A 27,440-nucleotide genomic window follows, 5' to 3' on the forward strand; every position below is an offset into this window, starting at 1 on the left:
TGAAAGGAAATAAGTAATTTGGAAAAACTTTGGAGAAACATTAATCATCAAGTGTGAGCTCTACTCAACTCATCCACACTACACTAAGTAAAAAAAAGATATTTGACAGCAATGAAATTGGTGATAATAAATGTAATAGTTAAATACGGGAGCAGTCAACTTGAAACACGAAGGATCTATAGAGAGACTTCAAAATGATCATCAGTGCAAACTCTTATACCTGATATACAATGTGCCGGAGCGCTATGAATGTTTTGCCAAGTGACCAACTATCACTAAGGATTGCCCATCCTCAAGAGCTAGCATGGAGTGTAACTCAAAAGATTTTACAAGACGCTCATAACATCAGATAACTGTTTATATTACCAATGTAAACATGTGTATAAATGAGCATACGTTCATCCATCCATTATCTTTGACCGCTTATCTTGTTCAGGCGCTGGAGCCGATCCCAGCTGACATTGGGCGAAGGCAGGTTACACCCTGCACAGGTCGCCAGACTATCGCAGGACAAACACAATTAGATTCATCATTTAACGTAAGCTGCATGTCTTTGGACTGTCGGAGGAAGCCGGAGAACACGGAGAGAACCCACGCTGACACGGGGAGAACATGCAAACTCCATTGCACATGACTCCTACGACGTAATTTGTGTTCGTACCTAAAATAAAATTTTAAATACGAGGAAATTGGCGAATGCGGCAAGTTCTCCTAAATCCCTCAGAAGTACGAATCTGTTCGTCCTTGCATGAGGCCCATTGTGAAGTGTTGTATGTCCTGTGTGGCCTTTGACATGGCCCTGGAGCGCTCATGAGCTCATGCCTCTGAGGGCCAAGAGTGTAACAGAGCACGGCCCTTTCACATTGTGGCTCCTGTCACCACATCTTCCCGGCACCAGCGCTTGTTACCCTGAGTGCGACATGGGAGATCTCATTTGTGGCCTTTCAGTGGCTGTCAGCTGGCCACCCGGCGCTGAGACGCTCAGAGGGAGAGCGGAGCGGAGGGCATCCAGCTCGAACCCTCGGGGATAACATGACAGAATGCCATCGGGCAGGCTGGGGATCGTGTTATTGTCATCATAATGAGACGATGGCTTTTGCACACAAAAGGCCTGGGTTCAGGCCTTTACTGAGACAATACTGTATCATTTTTATTTTTCTAACCTTTTGGTCAAAATGCAACCACAGGGATGTGTCTCTGATTCGACAGCTCATTGTTATTCCATTTAATAATGTCATTCTTGGGTTCTGCATTAGATTTAGCTACTCCTGGGTTCCCATCTTCCATGGGTGTCAAAATCACAGAAACGTTTCCCACAGATGATGTTCTGCTCTTAACACTGTGCGCCCTCCTCCGGGTCAGTGTTGGCTTGCCCAGGACACCTTTCAACTGCGCCCAGAAAAACGCCTGCTGGCTGACCTGCTGGGGCCACTCCAGGTACGTCTTGGTGCTCAGCATTTTCTTTAGCTTGCAGTACTTGCTGGGCAAGGAGCTGGGATCCATGGGCTCCTTCAACACTAGTATGACGTCGCCGAAGGTCTTTCCCACTGCTCTCTGCTGAGCGAAGTACAGCTCGTAGTTGCACCAGTCGCTGTTAACAAAATGTTGGGAGAGAACAAATATGACCTGAGGATGAAGACAAAGAAAAAGAAAGAAAACATGGATTACAATTGCTTCGTAATATTGTGTTTTATTCTGTATTTTTGTCTTCTGGCATGTACAAGTTTCTTACAAAACTACACTTTGGTACCTTACGACTGCTTTCAATGTTGTCAATGATGTTATCGATGATCCACCTTCCTGGCATGAAGTCCCTCTCATGGATACACAGACGATAGGAGTTCCCATTGCTCTCCAAACAAGGCAAGAGCTGGTTCCTCACCCAGTCTGCATCAGAGTGGCTGTACGATATGAAGGCATGATAAGTAAAAGTCCCATGTTCCCCAGCCGCTTTTTCCTTGTGAGCTCTGTACTTGGCCCTGACGATCTGATACGTGGCTTTAGTGTACCACGGGAGATCAAACATATAGCATATCAGCATCAATATCAAGATCACCGCTGCCGTGGTGGCGACACAGATGATGATAACTAGTCTGATATCACACGCCACTTGACCCGGGATGAATTTGGATATGACTGTGTTGCGCAAGGCCTCTGGGTGGTAACACCTGTAGTTCCAAGGCCAGTCCGTGAGGTTAACCTTTCCTCTGGACATTGTGTCCTGGACGAAAGCGTGGAGCTCACAGGTGCAGTGGTAAGGATTGTTCCCTGCCCTCAAGTGAGACAGTTGAGGCATGTCCTGGAAGGATGCCCTGCTTATGAGACCAACTGAATTCCCGTCCAAAGCTAGGAACTGCAGTGAGGGACTTTCCCACATGGATGGGATGAACTTGATTTTATTCCCACTCAGCAGGAGCTCTTTTAGGTTGGTGGCTTTCTCAAAGTACGTAATGTCCAGCAGGTCCAGTTCGCAGTAGGACAGGTCCAAGTAGTGTAATGTAGTGGGCAGACATTGGAGGGCTTCACTTACGAACGGGTTGTGGTGAGCGATAAACCGAGTGATATTTTTTTGCCAAACACAGTCCCGACTGTTGTCGGCAGATCCCAGTTTGTTGTTGCTTAAATCCAACACCTGCAGCTGCTGGAACTCCCTCGTTAGCAATGACACGACTTTCAAACTGGTCAGGTCATTGGTGCTCATTGTGAAGGTGTGAAGATTTGGCATGGTGCTCTTGTAATCACACCGCTGGTTGAAGATGAACTCGTTCTCCAGTCGATTGTTGGAGACATCCAGAAACTCCACGCCCTCCATCTCAACCCAGGCATCGCAAGGCACAAAGTTGAAGTACACGTGCTGCATAGACAGTTCCTTAATTTTGTTGAACCAGGTGAAGCGCCAGTCAAATCGCAGCACATCTGGATTGCTGATATACCTGCAAGAAATAGAGATTCATAGTGTTCTGTAAGTGCACGTGTAAAGCAAACTTCTAATGATCATTTTTAGCTTTTTGTGATTATTGAAAATCCTAAAACATATTGCCTTTGTGTACCAAATGTGGTGTTTTGTTTTAACAGTTAATTGTGGAAATATTACAAGCCAGCTATAAATCACGTACGTGACGTGTAGTGCTGCCAATGTGATATAAACCAAATGGTTATTTTTAGGAATTAGATTAGAAATGGTTCAGTTCTGGAAGCTTGCTCTGGAGGAGCTTGCAGTTCATGCAATTGGTTAAATTGGCAAAAATACTTCCAGTTTCACTTTTTTGTTTGTGGTTTTAAGATCTCACATATTTTGTCTTTCACTTGAATTATCGTTATCATTTGTGTGATCGCAAGATCATGAATTCCTGGAGGGAATATACACTCAGTAAACACTACATGAATACCGTGTACATTTTAACTTTCAAAATGTACACTTATACTAAAAAAATAAAAATTCACAGCCAATGAATTATATTCCACCGTGGCACATGATGCCCCCCAAATGAGAAGATACTCACCAAAGATCCAACTTATCCAGTGCCAGGTCTGTGATGCTGGAACCGGCTCCGCTGTCAACAAATGTGGGTGAACGGGCAAAGTCGATGTACTGAAGTCTCAGCCTTTTGATCGGGGTGACTTGTAAGTTTATCAAAGCCATCCTGAGGAGATTCTCATTGAATTTACCTCTGTGGAAGATGAGCTGCTGGGCTGTGATGTCTTTTAAACCCTGGAAAATGTCCTCCTCTTCCAAGTAGTACATGAACTCAAAGAGGTTGCGGAATTGGATGACACTGAAGGTCTTGTTGGCGAGGTCACGTAGCATGTGAGGGAGAGCATTCGGCCGTTGATCTATGGCCATATCAAAGCCCATCTGCTTTGTTTGGATGACTTCTAAACTTCCAGGCTCGTAGTAGCTTAGATTGGCGGAACATTTAATTGCAAAACCTTGTAACCTGATGTTTTTCAGGGGCTGAAAATCAGATTTCTTTAGCCCCATCACCAAAGGGCCACCCATAGACAGAACTTGGAGCTCATCAAATTTGGAGAAGCTTTCCGCTAAAGTTGCATGTTTGTAAAGGTTATTGGACATGTATAGCTCCTTCAGATTCAAGAGAGGAGTCAGAGCTGTGGCAGGAATTTCCTGCAGGGAGTTATTGAAGATGTCCAGATGCTCCAGTAGTGCGTTGTTTTTAAAGGCATCGTTGTCAATGTGTGAAATGTTATTGTACCGCAGCTTAAGGATGCGAAGCTGAGGGAGCCGGAGGAAGTCGTCAGCATGGACAGCTTGAAGTTTGTTGGAGGAGAGATCTACGTGTTCCAGTGTGGATGGAAATTGTCTCCACGGGATGCTGTCGAGCTGTCTTCCCAGACAGTCTGCTGCGCGGCCAAAGATGTCGATGCGACAGGGTCCTCCGTCAGTGTTGGTGGTGCGGGGTGAGGGTGGAGTTGGGGATGTGAGTGCTCCAAGAAGGAGAGCACTAAAATGAAGCAATTCCCAAATCATCAGAGAGACTAGTAAAAGACAAGACAAGGAGAGATAAAATGTTGGCATTATATTCTTTACTCCACAGAAAAAGTTGCAGAATATCGGCCCAAATAGTTTTTTTGGAAGCAGGGGTTTACTTGTCACTAAATACCAGTACTGGCCCTTTTACTTTGTGTGGGTCTCCACCTTTCTCCCAGTATTTCTCAGAATACTACTTTTACCTTTGTGTGCTCTTTTCTATTCTTGTGTTCTTTATTTCTGTCAGTTTACTTTTCTTTTCTTTTATTTCCTCCTCATCTCTGTGCCTTTATATGCTTGTTTATGTGTTTCTTTTTCTCCCTCTGTGCTTTCATCCTCTTTTCTTGCTCCTCCTTAGCTGTAATTCAGCTCCACTCATCACAACACTGCTCCTCTTCACAATAACAATTTACACATATATAAGTAAATAGCTACTGGTCAGAGTGCTTCTGTCGAACCATAACCATGTTCCAAAGAAAGTGTGCATGTATATATATGCAAAGTAATTTTTTGTTTATATTTGGGAAAACCCGCTAAAATTAGGCGATAGACTAATTTCCCATTGCGAGTTGATTTCACAATGGGGGGGGGCATCATGCATTTAGTTGTGTGTGCGTGTGTTCATCCGTCCAGCTAATCTTGTATACTACAGGAAACCATCAGTCAAATATTGTTTCTGCTTAATCATGACTGTGTGCTCGAGGCCCTCTCTTGGTTGTGCTGACTCAGTATTGTGGGGTGAGGTTGGGGCAGCAAGTGATCAACACCTGCTTCAGCAGCCAAAGGCATATCCGACAATAGGCCGTGACAAAAACAAGCCTCGCAGTCTGTTGCAGGCCACATGTTTGCCTTTGTCGTGTCTCAATCTAAAGTCGTGGATTTTTTCAAACAAAATAGAGGACATTCACACTTTTAAAGAAACCCCAAAAAGCAGGCCTACAAATAGCATTGAGAGACAGCAGAGTCATCAATATAAAAGTCATCTACAAGATCTTTCAGCAATTTTCTGTCATTTCCCATTAAATCATAAATGTGCCATTGCACAATAAACAGACGTTTAGTCCGTTCTGCAGGGTATGTGAACCTTGCTAGACCCACAACAGACAACAGACACATCACTCTACCTTCAGTCATTATGTGCTCTCAGGCGTCACATCTGCAGTGGAAAAGACAGACTCATCCATATAAAATAGAGGTTTTCATTGCTCCCCCCTCACACAACAGCACTCGTTGCAGTACAAACTGCACAGTACTTACCCGCTCAAGAATAGATTCCTGCTTCAGGCTGTTAATGCAGATTCCTTCAAATCCGCTCTTCTAAGCCTATTTATATAGCTGGTCCAAGGCTACACACTGTGTTGGCCCTCACATGGAGGAGCCGTCAAGCTTTATAGCCCCCGTTAAACAAACAGTGTTAGTGTTATCCAGTCCAGGAGTGACGTGGCTTGAATAAACATTTATGTCTGTGCGGATGTGGGTAGTATCAAATTATATTGTTTCCTTATTTATTTGAGGTCATCTTTGTTTTTTTCTGGTGGTTGTCCAAGCTGTCAGACTGGGGGATCAATAAATATGATTTAATTTTGGTTTGATTCACGATGGGAACGGAATTAAAATGACTTTGCAGAAGCCAAAGATACAATTAAACTGAGTGGAAGATATTGTGTGTAGCTTTTCCAGAGCAATAAATCACAACATAATAAGATGTGTACAGTATTCTGTTACCACATGAAAACCCACATCAGATGTATATTTATTACAGACCCGTGAGCAATAAGGAACAGGATGGATTGTGATGTTAAATCTATTCTTGTCCCAACAGGTGTTCTTTTGATATGCAGCCAATCGTTCCTCGTGGGTCAACACTCACATGAATGACTCATTGTTAACAGGTTCCTCTGGATGAATACAAGATGACACATACAAAATAATACGCTTAGAATGAATTACTATCACCCTGTGTTTATTGTGTGGTCATCGCCTTACTTCCTTGACATATAAACACTGTCTGGGTGAGAAAAACAGCAGCCGCGATGCTGCTCCAATGAGGAAACAAGAGATGCTCCTCGGCTATCTGATCTGGCCAACAGTGGACAGCTGTTCCTGGAAATTGACAGATTTCATGAACATCAATAATATTGACTGAGTGAAACTCAGCTCATGAAATAAACTGTTGTAAAATGAATTTGTAATATCCGGCAATAACAAAGCTTTGGGAATCCATACAATCTTGTCCCAGACTATTTAAAAAAACGTTTTTTTAGGGCGGTAATGGCAACTTTTAAATGTTACTTTTATCTCTAATCTTTTCCAGTTAGTGAGTAGACACGGGTCGAAGTAGTCCCTGGTGATAATTAAGTATTACATGTGTGATATTGCCTCGGGATCCCCCAGAATGAGCTGGAACATGTTGCCGGTGAGAGGGAGGTCTGGGTCAGCCTGCTTGACCTGCTGCCACCGCGACCCGACCCCGGATAAGCGGTGGAAAATGGATGGATGGATGGATGTGTGATATTGTCAGAAAGTTGATGCAGTCTCTTGTCTTTGTGATCTAGGTCCACTGTTTTTAGACAAAATGTCTCTCTCACAAATGTCAACTTCTTTTTAATGTGCAGCCCGGAATTTGTGACCGATCGGACAGAGCATGCTCCAGTTGGTGGCGTTTTTGCCGAGACAAAGAAGAAGAAGAAGAAGAAGAAGAAGAAGAAGAAGAAGAAGAAGAAGAAGACAAAAACAACAAAGTAGAAGTTTTTCAAGAGGGATTGTGGAAGGAAATCCTTTTACCTACATTTATTTAATTTGTCTTTACAGGAATACAAAAACAGCCAAATGCTGTTGAACTCCTGGAAAACATTATGGTGCAATAATGCATAATAATACCAACTGGAATGGAGTTTGGATCCGGAAATGTGCATGCGTGGCCTCCAGCTGGTTTGACATTAACCTTTCCGGCAGGAAGTTATGTCGGGAATGGATGTAGAGGATTTACTAGTTGACTCATGTGTGCGCAGTTTCCTTCTCTGTGGTGTATGCAGCCTTATCTGTCAAAGGAATGTGCACTACATGTTGGCAAAGCTGCAGGCTGTCCTCTGTTTCAACCTTGGTTATTATTTTCCCCAGCTTCAGAGGTAAGGGCATGTTGCAATCACATCAGCGTCAACACACATTTAGGGTTTTAAGATTTCTGGGTCATACGATCTATAAGACCTACACAGACCTACGCTTATTGTGTATGCTCACAAAACATGTGGCCCTTTTCCCAGTCAACATCTTTCACATGCAGGTTGGCCCGCTGCCGGGTTTATACAGTACGAGGTGGGGAGACAACTGGGAAATCACCCAAGAGCACGAGAAGAGGGAAAATATTTGTTTTCTCTGCATCCGAGAGATAGCTCTCAGAAATCCTGTCATGTCTAAAACCTACAGACTGACACTGCCTGGCAACAATGACATTGTTCATCAATGCACCCAGCTGAGTTGGTGTTGCAACACAAGGATGCAAATTGACACTTAAATCTGGTTGAGTCACTCGTGTGGAGAGAAGTCAAAAGGAAGAGAAAAACAACTTGAAATGTTTCAGTGTGACAGCAGGTCTCATTGTTTGAAAGGTACTCCCCGTCCTTTATAATGAAATCAGTGACGGAAAAAACTAAAACGTTGTGAAAGAACAAGCTTAAACCTCTCAAACCAAAATGTTGACTCTAGATCGAAAACAAGATCGAAACCTTTTCTTTTCATGCATACCAATTCGTTGTCAAATCCTGGCACCTACAATACCCACAATGCAACAAATCCGCCGACAGTTAGGTCAGAGGGTTGGATGTGTTATGCTTAAGCCCCCAGAAAGAGCGCAGAGGTTTGAAGCTTATTTGTCTAAAAATAATAAATAATAAAAATAATTCTGAGGTAAATCAACCTCTTAATTAGCCCCTTTGAAAATCAGCATGTCCTCAAAGTTGTAAAATGCACTAACAGTCAAATGTGTCTATGCTGCTGCTATCCAGCGCCATAGTGCCAAATGTGTATGACTGGAAAAATAAGTTATCTTTGATGTAATGGTCCTGACTGAACTGATCGTGATGTCTGGACTAATAAAAGAAAAGACAATAATCCTCTTCTAACTTTAACATTTGTACCTACTTTACTGTATTCACAGCTCACAGGAGGACTAAGGGATTTCTGCAGGCAGTCATACTCTAATACTGTATTGTGGGACCATGTGGTCCACAGCAACCCAATGCAACACATGCTGCAACTTGAGCTCCATTGTGAGGTGGTAGTGCTGCACTAAATTAACAACCAGGCTATGAAAGAATCAATAAATGGCTCTATTATTGATTCAACTATGATATCTCTCTATTATGCCATGGATGGCGTCATCTGAGTGAGCTCAGAGCTCCATTAGCGTGTGTGATATTTACCCAGCAGTCGATAGCCGGTGGCAAACAGCTCTTTCATTGACATTGCCCACTGCCTCTGTATGACAGCAGTCTTGTTCCTTACTGTGGTTCAATGATGCGCCATGTTTATGTATTACGCACAAACGCAGCTGCACTACAACTCGAGCTGCGCTCCACATGTTTATGTGCATGGGTTGCTCATGTGATTTACACCCGGTGGTATTCAACCGTACAGATACAGGTGTTTTTGGTGTTTGTTGTTTTTTTGTCCCAGGTTTTGATATGGCCATCTCTGAGATTTCTGCTGCCACCCCCATATGATGATGTACAGTTACAGTCATTTCTGCTGCTCAAAGCATGGATGTTGAAACAAAGACAGTCTTCCCATTAGTCTGGATAAACTGCAGGATAGGATGTCAGCAGTTTTTATTGGAAGTATTATTTTTATAAATTTTAGAATTATCCATAGTAAGCAAACCACAATCTTTTCAACAGGCTATTCTTGGTTATTTTGTCAAATCACACGGTAGCACAGACAGGAAGAATGACAGTACATGAGGTTGTTTTCTTACCAACTTGTTTTAAGCATTTGAATAATGTCACATTGGTTAGAATGTTTGGTACAGTTGCTAAAGTGCTTACTAGCTTGCTTTGCCTGCAAAGGTTTAAGGTATGTGATTCAATCCTAGCCTGGAGCAATGCCTTCAAATGGGTGTTGGGTCATGTTGAGAGAGTTGGTTAATAATGAATGGGAGGCCAGGGTCAAACCAATGAAACAGACGTCCACAGAGAGGAACACATTGGTGTATGGCGTGACCCCCTGTCAGTCGTACCAGCTAGATTGTCACTGAAAAGGTCCTTGATAAGTCCTGGTACGAAATGAGTGGGAACCCTGAATGTATTAGTTTCACCAGAGTCCCTATGATGAGTCAAAGTACCCACTCTGGGTACATTATACACTGTTATATATATATATATATATTTCAACGTAATGTTTCAAATGTTCATAGTATTTTGTTAAAATCTACTTACGAATGCAGTTTCACAGATAAAAAATAGAAAAAAATGGTCTTGATGAGTTATGTATTTACTCAATTACAGGGCTATGGCCTCAAAATATAAAAGGTTGTCTCATTGCAAAAACTTAAAAGTCTTGAATTCACAAAAATCTAAATTGTATCCAGAAAGACCTCCAAAAGGAAACAATGCTGAGTACAGAACGAAGTGTGCTGTGTGTGAGTTGACTCCACCTACATTGTCCTGTGCTTTGTGCTGTGTAACATAATGCGTAATCAATGACTGATACCAGAACAAGTGGAGCCACGGGCCTGCATTTTTCATGACTAACTTATAATATCAAACTTTGCCAGACTACAAACCAAACAAACATGCGGTTGCTTTCAAACTCAAGAAAATAATTCACGGGTCAAAATGGTTTCACTCCAAGCTAGCCGCAGTGTGGCTCTCTAGAGACAACAACGTACTGCATGTGACCAGGGAAGCTTCCAAGCATGTGTGGTTAAGGCTGCATTGCAATACTCCAAGAACTGCAAGAATATAAAGGAAAGTTGGAAAGCTGGTTTGCCATTTGAGGGTTTAACATGACCTTTTTAAATGACTGAAGTCACAACATGAATAGAAGTATTAAAGGACTGAGGTAAATGGCACTGAGCAACATTAAATAGCTTGAAAAAGATGTAAGAAGGGAAAACATCAGCGGGGATCCGGTGACTTCAGTAGACAAACCACTGGAGCCTTGGCCTTAACTTCTGCTCACTCTCAATAAAACCCAGAGTTTATCACTCAATGGTTTTATGTCACCAAGAGCATGTACAATTTCTATTCCCCACAGTGTTGTTGAGGAAAGGCCACAGACGTGATCAGCCAGGTCCTAACAGCTGCACTAAACTGCCGGAAATGAGCCAATTTACCGCTGGAGCTTCACAGCTGCCAAGAATTAAGCCGACTGATTGCCTGAGGAGACGGTTATCTTAAAAGATAAGACTGGTGGTAGTTTCTGTTTCTATTTTTATCAACAAATCCCATTATAAGACCCAACCCAACAATTTATATAGAATATAATATAAGATTAGAAGAAGGTGATGGGAAAGCTATATTCATTTTACGGGTATTTGGGCATTAAAAAAAAATGTTGGACTTATTTAAATTATGATCTGATGATGACGCTGCATCAACACTCTGGGGATCGATAATTATTGCATTCTGTAGGGGAACATGGATGTCTGTACCAAATTTACTGGCAATATATCCACTATTTGTCAAGTGATTTATTCTAGAACAATCTGAAATGACAACTGATCAAGCAGCCGATGCCCAACATTGCCAGAGCCACACTACTATGATGTGGCTTAAAAGATAAAACAGGCACCAGCCTAATCCTGTCATAGCCTACATGTTTCATGGATGTGACATAGAGTACGTTGCTGGTGCAATCCCTGAACCACCATGAAAAAGCTGGCTAGAAAACGTGAAAGAGCTGCTTTTTCATTACCACCACTTAAGTGCCCTTTAGCAATATATACAAAGGTTCTTATGATATCTTACTGTATTTCTCTTTTTTTGTGCATTTTCTTATGAATGTCCGGCATCACAGGTCAAATTCCCTTCATATTATACATACAGTATTTTCAAAATAAAAGTCTGTCTTTATAGGCAAAAATTGTTTGAGGCAACAAAAGTACTTAGTTAGGTTTAACGACCGTGGTTTGGGTTAAAATAACTATGGATGTGGCAATACTTGAGTATGGGAACTTATATGACAAATAAGTTAACGTTTAGGGTGAAATAAATTGACATCGACCTCTGGTTTCCCTAAGCAGGATGGTCACTCTTTATATTTTCTGGTTAATGATTACGTGGATTACACACATTTATTGCTGTCAAAGCCCATTTACTCCAGTGGAGCTTCTCCGTGACAACTGATACGACTGCGGTTGAACTGGGAAGACTTCAGGTGAGTCTTGTGTGAAAAGGAAACTCATAACTTTCTAAGCCTGAAAATGTTTGAAATCAATAATTAGTCAACAGGTAAAATGACTGATAAACAAACAAATTCTGGACCTTCACCAATGAGACACAAGGAGTTAAATCTAAAGTTGTTGTGTTTTTCAAATCACAACATTAAGTTTTACAGGTAGAAGCCGTTTTCCCCGTCTAAAGCATAAGAATGGTAGCAATAACAACTGATAACGCTCGTTTTGGCTGATAACATCTCGTTTTGGCTGATAACATCTCGTTTTGGCTGATAACATCTCGTTTTGGCTGATAACATCTCGTTTTGGCTGATAACATCTCGTTTTGGCTGATAACATCTGAGATGGGTGTGTGCTCTCTGACCGATTTCTGGTCAGTGATGACTAATGAGTGACGAGTCTTTCTTTACTTAAAGTCTGACGTCTCTATTTACTCGATGCCAATGCTTTACCCTCGTTAAATCTACAAACTTCAGAACTTAACGTTTGACTTCACAAATAATGTGAGATGTTTGGGTGTTAATCCACTGAAAATAGTCCTCAATATGAAGAACGCAGCAGATTAAAACTGCAACAAACTTGACTACAAACATTTGTATCTTAAGAGTTAAAACTAAAACTTTGAAACAGACATGACAGAACAAAATTCAACTTTACTCACCTTGAGATGGGCGGTCAGATTCAACTGCTTCGCCAGTTTATTAACACACAGCACAGAGTAAAATGTCATGTTAGAAAGTCAGACGCTTGGTGAGAAGTGACGGGAAGTTACTCAACACTGGATGATTTAAAGCCTTTGGCAACTCGTACAGCTCTCTCTCTCTGGCAGCCTCTCATTAATCTGTGTGCGTGTGTGTGTGTGTGTGTGTGTGTGTGTGTGTGTGTGTGTGTGTGTGTGTGTTGCTCAGGAATGTGTCAGACTTCTGAGAAGGAAGAACATCTTCCTGTCACTACATTCATAAGTGTTGATGACATTATCGGGGCCATTATTCTAGCCATTCAGATAGACTTGGTTTCATTTGTCCGGCTTTTAAAATATGGATATCTGCATTTAACCCAATGAAGTAAAAAGGGAATTCATTTTTGGTGCTTGAAATGTAAATAGTCAAACAATATGTCTGACAGGTGAGTGTAAAATGAATTATAGATGGGGGAACAGTTGTGGGGGGGGAAATAGAATAAAGGAAAAGAACATACAAAAATATTTGACAATGATCCAGTTATTACATTACACCATAATGTTTGTCAATCCTAACTGTCCCCTAACATCCCTAAATGGGGTTTGAGCATTTCATATCCTGGAAAAGTTGGCAGGTATTTGTAATGGGAAAATGTTACAGTATCATGTTATGTTTTAAAACATGTACCACTGAAAGTGATGAACACAGACAGACACAAAACAGCAGTCCTGCAGAAGTAGTTAATCAATTTATGAACCAGATGTCCTGTTTTCTCTTACTTTTGGTTTATCACACGCTCCCACACAAGAAGGGGAAGTGAAGACTGTAAGGGGACAAATATGTTGAAGGCCTCTGTGTGACCGAGTTGTGAACCTGAAACTTACCTGTGTTCAAAACTATGCAGTAAAGAGGGTCTTGTTGTAAATCGTGATAACTGTGACTGGTTCCCAGCGAACACACCTGACAGGAACTAAATAATGAGCAGAAGCCTTTAACCTGTGTCAGAGGGCCCCTCGTCTCCTGTGTATGATTTATCTGAGAAAGAGGACCTCTCCGTGTATAAAAGGTGGTGAATCCTGTAGTTCGGAGAAGTCTTTACAACATGCTGCTGGATACGTATCGTGTTGTGCACTCTTCCCTCTTGCAAGAGAATAAACGGACAAAGACAACTTTGAATCTTCTGAAGACATTATTATTAATTTGTGAACAGGAACTCTCTTCTCCCGATTAACCTAGAAATATTCCACCACATATTCTCCACATGATCTCACTGTAGAAACTTTGAACCTTTTGGACTGTCACTTTTTAAATTCTTTGTCACAAGACCTAAACACTGACTGAAGGTATGCACACTGTGCCGGGTAGGATACACAGGCTTTTGGACATTATACGTTGATGATATGGAAGTTGCCTTTGTCTCTGCATTCTGCACATACCACAGGGTTGTTTTTAGCATGTATTCACTTCCTCTAAGTTGGGCACCCTTACAGGACCTTGTTGCCTGTACAGTATCCAGCTCGGAGCCTGTTTGATAACACTACATGGTATGGGTCGAGTCACTGGTTGGGTCCCAAAGTTTGTTCCCCCATCAACTTATGTTCGAACATTGTTAATTGTTTTTCTGTATGATGCCATATTAGTGCCTCCTTACCTCTGTTCTCAACTGAAAAATCAGAAGCTGCAACCTTCAGCAATGCGGACAAATTAAATATTCCAAGAACCCACCCAGTTTTTGCTGAAAGTGCTTTTAAAATTTCTGGACCCTCATCTTGGTGTGAGCTAGAGAAACATTTTAAACTAGATTATGTAATTGTCCAGGACACCCTTGTGAGATTCAAAATGTAAATGGCATTATTCTGGCTGAATAAAGGTTAGATAAAATAATAGAAAAATAAATAAATTGCGAGAAAGTCTGTGTAGGTCGGGTGGGAGGGGTTCGGTTAGATCTGTTTTATTAAGAAACGTACATTAATGCCAGTTACTTATAACAATCCTACTAATTCTACACACTTTATTTAACGCGTATTTTTATCGTCTAAACTTAATTTTTTTGTGTAAGTTGATCATGTATTTTGAAAAGACACAATGCATGTTACGAGAGGAAAATGTACGTTTCCTGTGTTCATGGGCTTTTATTTTGAAAAGCTACTATGCATGTAACCTACGGAAACTGACTGCCGCCCTCTTTTACATCCAATACTGCTGCTAGAGGGGAACCTGGAGCATCATAGTTGACGAAGCGGTGGTATTTGACAAGGGAGTGAAAATGTGTTGGTTTATTGTTAATATGATCAAGAAGAACCAGAACCAGCCAGAACCTGCTATCTGCAGTTTTCATACTTTTTGATGTATTTCTTTGGTAAATAGTATTTTGAGTAAAAACAGTCGAGGAGACTGATATCTCCAGACCTGGGCAAGTAAAAGTGTTTGGTACTGTAGATATGAAAAGGCAAGTGAGAACATGTTTTTATTTGGGTGAACCAAGCCTTTCCCACCATAGGAGCAGTTTTCTCAGGCAGATTACGTCATTGTTTTGAGACATGACATCTGGAAACAATTATAATGGAATGTTGATTGATTTGTTTTTGCCACTGAGAAGATTGACATGTGAACTTCTTCATTGTGCGTGCGTGTGTGTGTGTGTGTGTGTGTGTGTGTGTGTGTGTGTGTGTGTGTGTGTGTGTGTGTATGCTCCTGATAACTGCAGAACAATGGATGTGCCAAACCAATTGACAAGAAAGGAGGATTTATATTGAATGGCTTCTGCTTATTTCAGCCAGAACATATGAATAGAGTTGATAGGCAGCAACTTGTTTGGAAACAGTGAGCTAACAGAGTGAGATAGAGACGCCTACTCAGGGTTTTCCTGAGAAGCAAAGCTTTGTTCTTGAGTCAAAAGCTCAGGAATTGATTGACTTCTGCAAAAGGCTGCTTTTACTGAAGGAGAGTGGTCTTCTCATCTCACCCCCGGGAAGCAAGAAAATGAACATATTTCCCAAAATGTGAAACCATCTAGCTGGCAAAAGTTGTTAATTCAACACTGAGTTATCTTCAGAGCTGCTAACAAAACACTGTATAATGTTGTTTTTTGTTATCTTCTTAAAAATATTCCCATATTTACAACATTCAGGTTTAAAGCAGGTGGCAACCTCCAATTATGAAAACGGAAGCCAATGCCCAAGAGCTTGCATTCTCTCTAATGTCCACCAGGGGGCGACTCCTCTGGTTGTATAGAAGTCTATGAGAAAATGACTCTACTTCTCTCTTGATTTATTACCTCCACTGTTGTATGAGGACACGCTGCAACAAGAGGACACTGCTATAGTCAACAAGGTCCTCGTATGGCAAGGATGGCTGGTATTTGCAATTGTGGAGCTAAATGGTGCACAGGTGTAATTTTCACCACATCTCTCCTACGTCATTAACTTATTGTTTATAAAAAGCCGGTGTCTATCATTATGGTAACCATTAGAAGGTGAAGTGTTTTTGGACAAAATTCACTGTAGTATGACATTTCCTCCTCCTTGACAAAGCTAACTAATGTTCCCAAATACTAGGCTTTTGGTGCGTTCAGTTCACTCAACAGTCTCACTAAATACTGTTTAACGAACATAATTGGATATTTTGGCCACGAAACATTCATCAATCTGAGAAAGCCGGCTTTCTCTCTCAAGTCCTATCACGGAGCCTGCTGGCTGCTGTAACGTCATCTCTGAATATCTGAGCAGACAGGTTTGACAACCATGCCCCATTAGTGTTGATGCATGGAGAAGATGCTGGTTCTGGACTCATAAAATACCACGGATCAGGGAGGGGGACGCTACAATAACACAGCTGCAACAAGCGTAATCAGCTTCAGGTTTTAAGAATAACTAAACTGGATTTATGACTCATGTCGGTTGATTTTAGATGCTGAATGGGCGGTATATGTCCTTTTACATATTTTGCCAATACACCAAATATTGGCCAGCAGATGGTGATGATGCAACCTGCCTGTCTTGACAGGAACCTCCAACTGCATGTCAACCATTTTGTGATGCAGATTTACACAATATTCTGCTTCTTTTATGCTCTTATCTCAACAACTGTAATCTGAAAGGGTGATTAAAACCCCTTAAAACATTTTATTAACCAATTAGATAGATTTTAATTTAAACATTGCAGTAAATTGATATATTTGAGATTCTTGTTAATTACTCAAGTATCTAATTGGTTTACCCCAGATAAAGTATGGGATTAATTAAAGAGTACAATTATGGATTTGAATGCATTAATGGTTCTTGAAAGGGTGTTCTGCATGGATTCATTGCTTTTATAAGGGGGATAATATTTACAGGTGCCATTTAATTTGTAAGAAAAAGAAAGCTCCTAAACTATGTCACTACACCTTTATATAATCCAATCCATGAATTATCCTTTAAAAACCTTGATTGCATCATTGTTGATGTTTAATTTAAGGAATTGAAAGCTAAATTCAATGATTCAGTTTCATAGTTCTTTGAAATAAACACAGTAAATAATGTCTTTATACTTATATTTTATTAATTTTCACCGCACATGTTCAGGGAAACACATGTCAATATGGGTTTGTTACATGAATATCTATTGCACTATAGATATGTCTTCTTTAAAAATACACGTTATGAGATGGCATTCGACTGGCATTGCACCAATATAAATCTTTTTTTTAAACAAGTTTGGCATGTTACTTTTAAAATGAGATATATCGAGACACAGAATCGTGGGCACACATCATGTACAGTACTTGACACTCAAAAACCCCAGAGCAAACAAAAACAGGGGCCCGCTTCACTCGACGCTGATTGGCTTGCAGCAGACAGCGCGATCCATTACATCGGTCTCCTGAAGGCAAATCAAGAGCTTGCTTTGAAGGAGACGAGCCTTTATCGGACTGGCTGACCCTGACGCATGTGATTGAGTGATAACTGAATTTCGATAAAGCGGCCGTGTGAACATCCACATCAAAGCAAGGACTTGAACATAGAGGAGATTTGGATAGTTGGTATAAATGCTATAAATCTAATTCCACGCAATAGCTTGAAAAATGTTGATTAGTTGAGCATGATGACTGGGAGTGCTGAGTGATGAAAGCTTGATTTTACCTGCCTGAGGAGCAATAAAATCAGCTCTGCACAGCAACAACTATCTGACCCCATTTAAACTCGAGGTTATCTCTTCTGGTGAGAAAAATCCACACTGTAGACGTCTGCCAAATAAACACTGTCACTTTAGGCAACGTAAAGTACCTGGTTAATGGAATACTTTGTCCCAAAAAAAGGAACTTTTTATAAGAATTGTATAAGAACGAAGAATCAAAAAACGGAGCAAAGTCCCGATGCTTTGAAGTAAATTGGGGCCGCGTTCAACAACAGCAAAACTACATCCAAACATCTGTTTACGAACTCTCACACAACTGGTGCAGGATAATCGTATCCTCTCTAAAAGCTTACTATTTAAAACACTTCCGCATGAACAGTCTGAAGACGGTCTCCACTGGATTATCAGCCCGTCAGAAAAATGTTGGCATTGCACGTTTCTGGAAACCGCGGAGTTGTTGAATGCGGACATTTTTTGCAGCAAGTGACGTAGTATATCGAGCGAGCGTTATTGAAAGTCACCTGGTATAATAACGAGCGTAACAACTGAGAAAGTCCTCTGTGGGCGGGTGGGGTTTCGCCCAGAAGTCCGCTCTGTTGCGTTGTTACATTAGTAGTAGAAGAAGCTAAACCTAACCAAGAAATGTACCTTGCCACATGGCATTGTGCGTTTCTGCAAGCGTGATACGAGGCTGAAACATTCATGAAACATATTTTTGGTTCACAAATGTCTGCAGAAACCTAAAATGCCCAAAGAAATTCTGCCGACTACGTTGGGTCTATAGTATGGACTTGGGACACAGGAAGCTTATGATACCACGTTAAATTGCCAAAATGGATAGCATAGGCTTCTCCTCTCATTGTGGCGATAACAGCTTTCTGAGTCCAATCACACAGAAACATACGCAGCAGTTATAGTTAATGTATAAAGGAGGTTATACAGGGAAACACCTTTAGCCCATCGGTGTATGTTGAGATAGTTTCCTGCCAATGGTCTCTGACAGCGTCGTCAACAGCCTTCACTAAATGCTTCCTAGCACTTGGCTGGTGTTGATTTCCAACTGAGACACAAAGACGATTAATATGCATGTCAGGGGTTTGTGAGTTTGGTTGTGGGGGAAGACTGGTGTTGTACACACACTCAGTTTGTCCAGGACATTATGTCAGGTAGGAGCGAGGTATTTTTACAAATGAACACAAGAAGCGTCGAGAGGCCGAGGTTGCTGAATGTAGCTTTGTTTTAAAATTGTTTTTCATTTCACGTAATGCAGAAAACAAGCAGATCCCCGAGCAGCAACACAAAACCCAGCTGAGTGACAAACACGCGACACTTCCTTGAGATTTTCCCAGCTGAGAACATGCTCGCTGCTCCTCTAACCTGACGGTGTAAAATAAATTCTTTAATACGTTGTATGAGGAGTTGGCTGCTTTGTCTAATTGGCTATTAATGACATTCCTGCCACAGTGGACGGCTCGGCACGGCCAGATTTATGTAACACTGCTGAATGATAATTCTCAAAGCTCGGGAGAACATGCTAATCCGCTGCATAATTCATCACCACACAAGCCTGCTTCTTCAGTCAGCTGATCAGTATTCACAAGGTTTAGCATGAGTTTGTTGTGCATTTCAGTGCTATTGAACTCCAGCTACATTCACAACTAATTTCTTTTTATATTCAGCTTTAACCTGCCTTCCTGGTCTTAATACAGTTTGTGCATGTTAAAGCCACTGCTCTCGTCGCTGGTAGTTGTTGCTGCTGTACATCATTGAAGCGTCTTGTTGGAATCTGTCAAGCCTTTTTGTTTCACAGCATAGAGACACAAAAGTACAAAGAACAACAACCAGTTCCTTGTCTCTTTGCACCGGCGTCTTTGGGGAAAGAGGTACAGCGGTAAATGGTTACATATCACGTTCTAACTATGGCATGAAAACCCAAACAATCAACACAAAATGTTACACAAGTAGGCAGCAATGGTAGAAATCAGCATCTGCAGAGCAATAAAATACAGAACACACTTCACGGATCTAAGTACAAGACTTTTTTTTTTTTCCTCCAAGCAAACAATAAAATGCAAGCTTAATATGCGGTTCCATTTAGCTTCGTCTGCCCTTATGATAATGTAAGTGTGTGTTTATTGAAATTGCTATAGCACAACACCTTGTTCATATCTTTACGCATTGCCGGGTTGAATGGGATGCCATTGGCAGCAGATTAGCTCCTCACTGTTGCTCTCTGCTCTGTTTCCTGAACACTAATGGACGCCTGGGACTCGGAATTAGCAAAAAACAAACGTCCGTGCTGTTTCACATAACTTGCAACCATCATCTCTCCACAATAAATGATCTGACAGAAATGATCCAGATTTAACACTTTGCCATTGATTGATAGTTTTATTTAATTATTTAAGGCGGTTTGTTCCGTAGCGCCGATATTAAGCAACTTTTACTCCAACGGAGCTGTGGCCGATGTTTTTTTTCACGTGCTGTTAAGTGTTTTGTTTCTGATGCTCTGGGGAGGAGGCAAGACAATGGCGTGTAAAAATATAAATAATAATAACGAAACAACGGACAAAGCTGTGAACAAGGCGTAATAACCACGTTTGATACCATCTGATTAAAAAGATGCAAGAAACTGCCGCGTCTGAGGAGGAGGTGCTGAGACACAGTGATGTTCGAAGATGAGCTCTTGCCCACCCGCCTATTTCCTGTCAAAAAGCTGACACTTCCTCCCAGCGATTGTTGTTAAGACTCAGGTGCACTAATTACAGCGCCAAGTCCGACCGAGGCTGCAGTATTCTGCCTCGACTGCAAAATTGTGCTTAGGAGTTTTTGTCCCCGAAGTGTTAAGGCTTTTAAAATCTCAATACCAGACAGTTTTCTAGTACTAATGAGCTATACTAATGAAGTTTAACAAGATGAATGATTAGATGTAAGAGCGGTATTAAAGGTTTATATATTCACAGATAAGCACAGTCAAGTCAATTTGAAAATAAGTAGAGGAATGGTGAAAAGAATTGGCCTGGTATTGGTGTTTTTTCACCCCAACTCATACGATATGTTTTGAGTCAGAGAGGAAAGGTTCGCAAAGCACCTAATTATGGTTAATCGAACTCGCAAGACGTGTCAATTCATGGACAGTAACTCCTAGTCACTTTAGTATGAATTTCAAAGTTCTGATCTTATCAAGGTAGCTGCTGATATGTTGCTTTATGCAAGAAAAAAAAATACAGAATTTTATCTCTCATTTACATTTTCTTGACTCTTTCTCTAAAAATCGATGTGGAAAAAGGTGAATTTTCACCGTCCAACCCAACCATGTAATTTGATGCTCTGCGAACCTAACCTCCTGACAGATGCTCCTCGTCTTTCTCGCATCGGGAGCCAGTAAGGATGAGGGGTTAGCATTAGCGGTAGCTGCGGTTAATGGAGCCACAGGGTGGCCATGGCGAGCAGGAGCGACGGCCCCAAAGTGGAGGCCAGGGAGGCGGCCAGGAGCCTGCCGTTGTTCACCAGCCTGAAGGAGATGATCTCCACCTTGAACCCGTCCTCGGTGGCCATGCAGCGGAAGACGCCTTCCCTCAGGGGCGTGTCGACAGCCGGTCCCAGGACGCAGAAGTCCCTGGAGAAGAGGCAGGGATAGTTCCTGATACAGTTGTCTTTCTCCCAGCGGTAGGTGGCGTGGAAGGAGCGCACGGGGCAAGGGAGAAAGATGGAGGTGTTGGACTGCACCATCACTTCTCTGGGGGAAGTGCGACGCTGCTTCAGAGCTGGAGGGACAAAGACATTTGATTTTTTTTAATGCCAAAATAATCCTTTCGTATTGGGATTGTGAATATTGATTGAACTTCTGATCGTCATTTGTGTTACGTATTTTTTATTCTATAACGTTAGACTAAATATGATAAAAGCATATTGTGTGAAACTTTGTTGTCTTTTGTATAATTCCTTTGCTCCAAGATATTAGTGAAAGATCAGGACACCTAGCTAGTACTCCTTAATATAAATAGATAGACCTTGTCACAGGACCTGTGGCATCGCGGACACAGCTGGAAATAAGAGCAGTGTTAAAATCAGACAGCCGTCCCTCCAGAGGGGAGTAATTGTCATGATTAGTTGAGGTTATAACTGGGTTTTGAGCTTTAAAACAGGGCAGGCCATGATGTAAAAAAAAAAAAAAATAATTCTCCCTGTGGGTTTTTGGACTCTGCTCAATTATATGATAATCATCTTTTCACTGAAGCTGCTCAGAAAAGGTTCCTATTTTGGTTTAATTGAGATACACAGAGAGAGTGTGAGAGAGCAGATAAGGGCTCACCAGCAGCTTCCCCACAAACCGAGGAGTTTGACTGGTCCAGGTTCTGAATGAGTGTCCTGTAATAATAATAGAGGAGACAAATTAGCAGCATTAAATAATCCCACAAATGGCTTAAGAGCCGGCACATCAACCCACTGTTACTCGCAAATTAAAACATGCACAGACAAATCATTCAACAATGTCAGGGAGGCAAAAGAGGAAGGAGTCAGCGGCTCATTACGGCACATGATTGATTTGCATATTTTCTCCAAAAATTGGAAATACACAAGATATATTAAATCCAAAGCAATTTACTAACCAAGCCAAACACAAACCGCAATTTCTTAATAGTAAAAACAAGTTTCATCCCCTCACAGTCAATAATCATCAGTCAGAGCACAAGGCGGATTGTTTTTTACACGAGAGCCCGCTCTCCTCTCGTCAACTCGTCCAAAAACAGACGACGGCTCTGCAGCAGCGACATCACATCTAATCGTACCCAGTGGTGGTGTTGTATCCGGGCGGGATGGGGATGCACCTCCTCCTGGCCCGGTCCCAGCCGCAGTACGGATCCCGGGAAAGGATGCACTCCCTGCATGTGTCGCCATAGCGACTGCAGTCAGCCAGCGGCAGTCGCTGGACCTCCATCGCTGTACCGACATACAGGTGTCCCTGAGGGGGAGAAGATGCAATAGACTGAGTCACCAGTATTATTGGAATAAATCAGCCAGTCTGCTAAATTGACAAGGTTTATGACACACTAATTACAAGCACTCAGTCTTCTGAAAATGTGTATTCTTTTTAGGGTAGCAGAGCCTCTGAAGCAGCTTTTAAACCAACAGGGGACAGTAAGAAACCTAGATTTAAACCCCAAATGAGGAATACATATACATATGACATGCCTGGATAATGCCAACGGGGAGATTAACATCCCAGTCACCTGGTTTTGGACATTGTACGTTTCAGCAAACCACTGATACAATGAATGTGGAATTATTGCATTCGGTCAGAGCAAGTGACGTAGTATGAGAACCATGTGCAACATTTAGGTATGATTGAAAGTTGCGTGGTATAATAACGAGTATAATAAGCAAGAGAGTCTGCAAAGGGTGAGACTGTTACTGTGATGACCTCTGTTTGTGTGGAGTGGAACCAAAAGTAAACCTTCTGTTACGCTTGTTGCTTAACGCTTAACGCTACGTAAGAAAGTCCGCTGAGGGAGTTGCATTTCTGCGATAAATTGTTGCGTAATTATTTTACCACGAGTAGTTTCGTCGGCCAAATGTAACCAATCGTTGTACAACGTTTAACCACGTGGCATTGTGCGTTTATTTATGCAAGCGAGATACGAGGCTGATGTGAAACGTATTCATGAAGCGTAGTTTTGGTTCAGAGACGTCAACATTCTACGTATTCTGTGCTTTGACTGGACTGAGGATTTAGCTACCTCATCAAAACATAACCTAGTTTTATTTAAGATAGACTGATGTGATAAATGTGATAATAAAAATCACAAATCACGTGTCATTTAGTTTGTAGTGAAACCAGGAACGCAACTGAACCCCCCCCCCACACTATTCCTCATACCTTTTGGGAGTCGATGGCCATGTTTAGAACGGGGCCCTCATTGTGAAACAGAGAGTACTGAGATATGACGAAGACGCCCTCGCTGCTGTGAAGAACTTTGAGAACTTTGCCTTGGTCTGTGGAAGGAAGGAGAAGACATTGTAAATGAAGTGTAGGGATGCATCAACTCCTCTGCAACCGCACACATACAGAAAAAAGACCTCCTCGATGTTGTAGAATTTCTGTTTTTCTCCTTTTTCTTTGCGGCCCCTGTTGTGCTTTCCAAAGTGTTTTATAAATACATGCATTTGACTTGGACGGCTTCCACTCTTGAGGTAGGCTGGAGGGCCATAGGCAAAATGGCAGGCTCGAGTTTTTGAGATTTGTTTTGAACAAGCACTTGTGAAGGAGAGAGAAATAACCTCAACCTTGGATGGAGCCAATACCAAAGACAGTTTGTAAAAGTCAAGTAATATTTGGAGTCAGGGTCAAATGTGGATCAATCACAGAAAGTTTCATTCCTGACAGACGATGGAGCATTCAATGTCCAAACACTTACGTTACCGCACGGAAGCAAAGCAATGTACTGCTGTGGACGGGGGGGGGGGGGGGGGGGGGCGGCAACAAAAGGTATTTTAGACACCAAAGAAAATCGACATCAGTTTAAGTGTAGTATTACAAACACATTTAAGTATATTTGGAATATATTTTGCCAGTGTACCTTGCCATGAGATGAGCTATACAGTCTGTGCTTCAGATGGGGAACTGAAGTCATTAACCATGCTCTTGTGAAAGCCAACAGACTCCATTGAAAAAACAGTACCTCGCAGAGCACGCATCCACAGCCGTACATTACTTTGCTTCGTGCTTCTTCAACCTGTGGGCGTGCTGACCGTCATCTACTGTAGATAATTAAGTGAGCATGGATAGAGTACCTCATACAACCCCACATTTCTGAACTATCTCTTTGAGGTGTTCCACGTTCCTGGGCTCTGTGTAAATATCAAGCCACAAAACCCTCAGTATCCAGTGTTGTGCTTACATGCTGCTCATTTATTAGTTGACTTGTGTGCAAACCAGCAGACCTCAGACCAGGTCTTCCAGCATAGATGCTCACATAGAAGCTCACATGATCTTTAACACTATAAAAGCTGCCCATGTCCCCTCTGTCTCTCCCTTCCTGCAGCTTACATCCGCCCTGCATTACTTTATTTTGGTTTGCACCTTCAACACCTCCACAGCACATTAACCACACGTCCATGCACTGCTTTCACTGCTGAGTCTCACACTTCATGGTTGATTGTTTAAAGTTAATTTCTTGCGTGGAGTCCCTCCTTGTCACATTCCCTAAGCAAGCTTGTGACACAGAAGAAAACTGGCCTAGATTTCTCACCAGTTGGACATTGAAGTGTGGAAAACTTGCCGTGGAAGCGTGTTACTTGCATCAATTATCTTCAAAAATCCATTTGGTTTTTGTGGCTGACATAATGGAGATACATGATTTACAAAGATGTGTGTTTAGCAAGAGCAGAAAGGTCTTCACTGTCCGCCTCATAAATGAGGTTTCTTCGATAACCGGCCTGGTGCAATTCGGTTCTTCTCTTCCACGTTGTACTCTGTGGGTCAATAGTGCGGTCTTGCTTGCAGCTTGATTTTGAAAATGAATAATTATGGAATCCTAATTGTAGCTTCGAGCCCTCACTCTGTTTTGTGCGATAGGCTGTCACACTAGTCGGCTGAGTGCAGCGTTACTCTCGCAGCCTGTCTGCAGCCTCGTGCTCTGCTCCGTGTTGCTTCTATTGCCTACCTTTTCTAGTGCATAGTGTGATGATTTTTCATCGGACTGAAAGCCAATGAAAATGTTCTTCTACTCTTACTATTTGCATTGTGTAACTCATCGCCTCTTTCCTCTCCAAATAAAGACTTGACAGATGTAAAGGCTCCCTGCAGAAAGACGTTCTAACCTGATATTCTTCTGTCACGTCTAAGATGATTCTTTACCTTCCCCACTGTGAAAATGTGATTACAGTGATGCCTTTTTATCTCCCATCTTCATTTCCTGCATGCTCCCTGCACGAGGCACTCTCACAATGGTAATTATGCTGGCAGGTTCTGGCTGTCACTTAGACCTCCTTTGTCCTGAAACTGTCTCGTCTCTTTTTCATAAACTTCTAATCTGTTTCTTCTTGTAGTCAAAGATACCACTCCCCATTTCATCCATTTTATTCCATGTGATTCTTTTAATCCTGTCCACAGCTATTTTCAGCTCTTTTATCAAAGCTGTGTATCAGTGCAAAGATAGCTGCACGACATTCTGCAGAGGAAAAGGGTGACAATGCTGAACTCGTGCGACTTTTGCTGAGATAATCTGTTTTTTTGGGGTTTTATTTATCCAGGGAGTTTGCTGAGTGCACATATTCTGTTACAGCAAACACGCATTCCCTAGTACCTCTTTAACATCTATACAGTCGCACACACTCCTTATCTTAAAGCTTTGAGTGCTGGCATAAAGATTCAAACTCGCCGTCTTGGTAAAAAGGTCCGTTTCCCTTCTCTCTGAATTACAACCTCTACACATTAACACTGAGTTACTGTCACTCACTTCTTAAAAAACAAACCTTTTGATTCGTCTCTCTAACCTTTAAGCTACTGCCACCTCGAGTGTCGCAGTGTGTGAAAACAAAATTGCTTCTGATCTCAAACACTAAGTCAAGTTGAAACAAGTGTATGGCCCTGGCCTCACCCCCATCCCCGAGGGGATCTTTCTGCTGTATCGACTCCATGTCTGAAAATAAATAGTCCAAGCAGCTTTACATCTTCTGGTGGTCAATCTGTCACGGAGTTACTGGAGGAAAAGAAATCTTTCACTTCTGCCTGTTCTTTTGTTCCAGTTCCAACATTCGCCAGCCTTCAGAGACTAACTGAGCTCTACTAACCTGTCATACATCCTTTGTCACTCTTTAGGGTCCTGACACAACACACTCACAGTCAGACGCCTTCTGTTTGTTGGATTTCAGTGGTCGAGTCTAGATTTTGTAATGTGTGCAGCATTGTTGGCTCAAGCTTGTCGCTTGTCAGCAGAACCAACTGACTTGCAGGGAACGAGTGATTTCACCCGAACTTAAGTTCATCGTTCCCCAACCCTCCGTTATTCTATGCAGATATTTTAGAGGAAAATGATGTTAAAAAGACAGGCATTGGACATAATAATAACAATAATAATACTAACAATAAATGTTAGTATCATTATTAATGTCATTTAATTTATGTATGTATTTATTTATTGATGTAAGTAAACAAAAAAAGGATGAAAAAAAAGCCTAAAAAGTCTTAGAACTTTTTTCGGCGTTTCACAGAGATGTCCAATGTCAGTGTGACCTCTGGTTATAGGGTCACTCTGTATCTCTTCCAGTAACCAAAAACTCTACTCTACTTTAAAAAGGAATCCATTTTCTCTGGCCTTGAATTAGTCTAAACTATCTTTAGACCAGGTCTTACATTGCCAGACGTTTTTGAATACAGCGCTGTATTTCCAGCTGTATTGCTGCAGATATCACCGGGACTTAAGTCACTTCTGACCAAAAGGGACTCCAATGAAACTGAGAAGACCCACATGAAAATACCTAAACTACCAACCATCAACTGAGGCATCGAACCCCAGTCTGTTTGGAGGACATGAATCAGAGAAAGGACATATCACCAAAAACCAAGATGCTACAAAATCATCTGAGTTCCTCTTGAGTGTTGTTGAAAGAAATCAGGTCATAAAACAGCTTTCTGTCAGTCTGACTGTACTACATTGAGTGTTATGAGAATGAGAATGTTGTGTTATTGAAGTAGCTGGTTATTATATGCATAGATGCTGCTGAATTATTTGCTGTCTGGTGATCAGAAGAAAGA

The 27,440-nt window shown here is 41.7% G+C and overlaps 2 protein-coding genes across 2 annotated transcripts in view; both read right to left on the reverse strand.

Annotated features, from left to right (window-relative positions):
- Positions 1 to 1,170: 1,170 nt before the first annotated feature.
- On the reverse strand, positions 1,171 to 4,489 carry tlr18 (toll-like receptor 18). Its single transcript, XM_076081177.1, has 3 exons — positions 3,504 to 4,489; positions 1,751 to 2,933; positions 1,171 to 1,626 (listed from the first exon to the last, which is right to left on the reverse strand). Exons 1-3 carry the CDS (start codon positions 4,487 to 4,489, stop codon positions 1,171 to 1,173), a joined length of 2,625 nt encoding a protein of 874 aa, XP_075937292.1.
- A 16,611-nt stretch (positions 4,490 to 21,100) lies between these two features.
- LOC142938003 (semaphorin-7A) overlaps positions 21,101 to 27,440 on the reverse strand; it is a 31,337-nt gene continuing 24,997 nt past the window's right edge. The window contains exons 11-14 of the mRNA XM_076081178.1: positions 23,562 to 23,677; positions 22,474 to 22,646; positions 21,996 to 22,051; positions 21,101 to 21,447 (exon numbers count right to left, since the gene is read on the reverse strand). Of these exons, the coding sequence (XP_075937293.1) occupies positions 21,101 to 21,447; positions 21,996 to 22,051; positions 22,474 to 22,646; positions 23,562 to 23,677 (692 nt within the window). The remainder of the gene's footprint in view (positions 21,448 to 21,995; positions 22,052 to 22,473; positions 22,647 to 23,561; positions 23,678 to 27,440) is intronic.

The sequence above is a fragment of the Anarhichas minor genome, unplaced genomic scaffold, assembly GCF_050575085.1.
Source record: "Anarhichas minor isolate MPS153535 unplaced genomic scaffold, ASM5057508v1 ptg000079l, whole genome shotgun sequence".
In the NCBI taxonomy this organism is placed as follows: Eukaryota; Metazoa; Chordata; class Actinopteri; order Perciformes; family Anarhichadidae; genus Anarhichas; species Anarhichas minor.